Source organism: Monoraphidium neglectum (assembly GCF_000611645.1).
Source record: "Monoraphidium neglectum strain SAG 48.87 unplaced genomic scaffold scaffold01698, whole genome shotgun sequence".
In the NCBI taxonomy this organism is placed as follows: domain Eukaryota; kingdom Viridiplantae; phylum Chlorophyta; class Chlorophyceae; order Sphaeropleales; family Selenastraceae; genus Monoraphidium; species Monoraphidium neglectum.
In genome coordinates, this window is record NW_014011930.1 from 8,157 (window position 1) to 11,423 (window position 3,267).

General features: G+C 66.6%; 1 protein-coding gene across 1 annotated transcript in view; it reads right to left on the reverse strand.

Moving 5' to 3' along the window:
• The window catches only part of MNEG_8747 (ATP-dependent DNA helicase RecG), a gene marked incomplete at both ends in the record, with an annotated part of 9,926 nt that overhangs the window by 4,070 nt on the left and 2,589 nt on the right, over nucleotides 1-3,267 (reverse strand). The window contains 7 exons of the mRNA XM_014042781.1: nucleotides 71-192; nucleotides 701-775; nucleotides 999-1,060; nucleotides 1,433-1,496; nucleotides 1,741-1,806; nucleotides 2,012-2,221; nucleotides 2,438-2,943. Coding sequence (XP_013898235.1) covers nucleotides 71-192; nucleotides 701-775; nucleotides 999-1,060; nucleotides 1,433-1,496; nucleotides 1,741-1,806; nucleotides 2,012-2,221; nucleotides 2,438-2,943 — 1,105 coding nt within the window. The remainder of the gene's footprint in view (nucleotides 1-70; nucleotides 193-700; nucleotides 776-998; nucleotides 1,061-1,432; nucleotides 1,497-1,740; nucleotides 1,807-2,011; nucleotides 2,222-2,437; nucleotides 2,944-3,267) is intronic.

The window sequence follows — 3,267 nt, forward strand, 5'->3', positions numbered from 1 at the left end:
CGGCAACGCCGCGCGCGTGGCCTTGCCCCCCTCCCGGCAGCGCCCCTAGTGGCGCCCCTGTGCCCCTCACTTGTGCTGCTCGTCGATGACCACGAGCCCCAGCCGGCTCCACTGCTGTTGCAGCAGCGCCTGCGTCCCCACCACCAGGTCGACGCCGCCCGCAGCGATGCGCGCAGAGAGCGCCTTGCGCTCCTGGCGGTTCAGGGGTCGGGGCGGCGGCGAGGATGGGGGCGTCATCGGCGACGGCGGCGGGGGTGATGGTGAGAGGGGTGGTGGTGGCGGGAGCGACGGCGGCGGAGGTGGTGGTGGTAATGGTAATAATGGTGAGAGGGGTGCCGAGAGGGTTGAGAGTGCTGGTGGCTACGTTAGTGGTGGTGGTGTGTGACACGAGGGGTGGCCGCGGGGTCCAGGTGCGGTGGCCGGCTGTCTGTGGTGGGGTATGGTGGTGGTGATTGGGGTGGGCGGCTGGTGGCAGAGCTGGGGTGAAAAGGGGATGGTTAGAATTCCCTACAGGAAGAGGACTGGGGAGGAAAGAGGCGCGGGGCAGGTGGTGCTGAGTCGCATGGGGCAAATTGTGTTAAGGGCACAAAAGGGCGCCGTACGCGCCCCACTAGCCATGAAGCAAGCGGGCCGGCGCTCGGGTGCGGCCGGGGCAGCTTTGGGCGGGGTGCCTGCCCGCTGGATGACCTGGGCTGCCCACCTTCAGCTTGAGGGAGTTGGTGAGGAGCGAGACGCGGGGCCGCTGCGCCACAGGCATGTTCTCGGCCATGAACACCTTGGGGTGGAGACAAATACGATTCATAGGGTGTTGTTGGAATGATGATGTTTGTGGGTGGTGCTTTTGACAATCTTTGGGTGGTGCCATGGGGATGTTGTTATGGGCACTCCGTCACCGGCATAATAACAAGCGCCTGCGCAGTCAAACAAGCCTTCTGATGGGTGTGCATGCACACACACATATTGTGTGTATGCGTATGCGTGCGAGCGCGCGCGCCCACCAGCGTTGCGTAGTGCTGCTCAGCCAGCAGCTCAGTGGGGGCCATGAGGAGGGCCTGGTAGCCTGGCGGGGTTTGGAGGGGGGGGGGGATCAACATGTGAAGAACACGGGTTAAGGTGCGTTGCATCAGGGCAGGCAAGCTGCGCGGCAGTGCAAGGAGAGCTGACGGCGGACCGTGCGTCATCACATTTCAGAAGGGCGCGATGCTGCTGCGAAGGGCGCGATGCTGCTGCGAAGGGCGCGATGACAGCGAGGGACGGAACACTGCAGCGCTCACAGGCGGAGACGCCGCGCCCCAGAATACGGCACCGTCCGAGACAGCACACGCCCAGGGAGAGCGCACGCGATAGGCCAGCCCCGCGCAGTCCAAAAGCTGGCCGGGCACTGGGCGGGGTCGTGGCCCCGTCCCTGCATGTGCGCCCCTGCGCCCCTCACCAGAGCCCGAGGCGGCCATCATGGCCAGCACAGCCACCACGGTCTTGCCGCAGCCCACGTCACCCTGCGTTGGGCGGGGTGTGTGGGGGGGGGGCAAGCGGGAGGGGCAGGGCAGGAGGGCAGGGGAGAGGGTTCAAGCCCAAACCGTGTCGAATCGTTGGCGAGCAGTGACATCAGAGCGGCATCTATACCTTAACGGGTCAGGGATCTTCAGCATCTCCACATGTGGCAAGCAACACGTCCCCGGTCCCACATCGTGTGTGCCCGTTCCTGGATTCCCTCGAAGCCGCAATGGTGTCATCGCGCACCTGCAGCAGGCGCATCATGACGCCAGGCCCCGCCAGGTCTGACAGGATCTCCTGCAGCACCCGTGACTAATGCGATGTGCGTCACGGGTGACAGCGCAGGCGGTTGCAGGAGCGGCGTGGCGGTTGAGCAGGTGGCGACGGTAGGGAGGGATATTGGAGGAGGGAAGCTCAAACCAAAAGACGTTGCCAGGCAACGACTCCAGACTGGTCGGAAATGACCTGGCGTTTGCCCCAAGCAACTGAACCCTGCAGCCGCAATCCGATGAGTCACCTGAGAGGCGGTGAGGGTGTAGGGCAGCGCCTTGCTCGCCGCCGACATGGCCTGCAACCGCGTTATCGCCAAACGCCATCCCTCGCCAGAACCCCCCTCCTGCACCTCCTCCGGCTGCTGCGCCGGCCGCCGCGTCGGGGCCGGCCCCTGCGGCGCGGCGGTGAGGCGGCTGCGCTCCAACATGGCCGCCAGCTGGCCCAAAAACATCTCCTGCGGGGCGTGAGTGAGCCAAGGAGGAAGCCACGTGCTGCGAGTTGGCCGGGAGGGGGGCCTGCGTAGCATCACTGTTCACGCAGGCAGCTGTGAAACGAGGGCCCTTGACCATCGACGCCGCAGCGGAGCTGCCAGCGCTTGCATCCAATATGAGCACTGGTGGCGCCCCCCCATCAAGGACCCTGGAACCAGGCCCCAAAACGCATCACCAACCTGGAACGCCAGCCGCTCCCGCGCCCGCTGGTGCTCCTCAGCGCTGGCCGGCACGTGCAGCGCCCTCAGCGCGTCCATCCACCCCATCAAACCCAAACGCCGCAGCACCTCGGCCGGCAGCGGGTCCGCTGCACCAGCGGTGCCCTGGAGCGCGCCCACCACGCCCAGCGCGCGTGCCGCGGGGCCGTCGGGGCTGGCCATGTCTGCCGGCTCAAGCTTTTTGCATTTCGGATAGATCAATTCAATGAACGGCCGCTGCTGCTGGTGCTGGTGCTGGTGCTGCTGCTGCTGCTGCCACTCCTGCCGCTCCTGCTGCTCTAGCCGCTGCTGCTCCACCTGCCACTGCTGCTGCTCCACCTGCTGCTGCTGCTGCTGCTGCTGCTGCTGCTCCCACTGCTGCTGCTCGTGCGCGCCCGGGATGTTGACGTAGCCCGCAGAAGGCGCGGCCGTGTTGCCCACCACTGACAGCGAGGGCTCCGGGCTGGACAGCGCCGCAGCCAGGCCGCCTGCGGGGCGGTCAGGACGAGAGTCTGCCCGTCAGGACGCGGCGCCAGGGAGGGGCGGCGCTGCCGCGTCGCGGCGTCGAGGCACCGCCCCAAACACGGCTGCCGGAACATGGATCACCAAGATGGTGGTCAGGGCGTCTCCGCTATGTACGTGGCATGGGCCGAGCGCCTCACCAAGCCAAGCGTGGATTGACACCTCCCACCGCCGGTATACGTCGTAGCGGCTGGTTGCTGCCCCCTTTCTCCCCGCTGATACCAACAAACATGTACACCCACACACTCCCAGGCGCACACGCACGCACGAACGCCCCCCCCCCCCCCCCC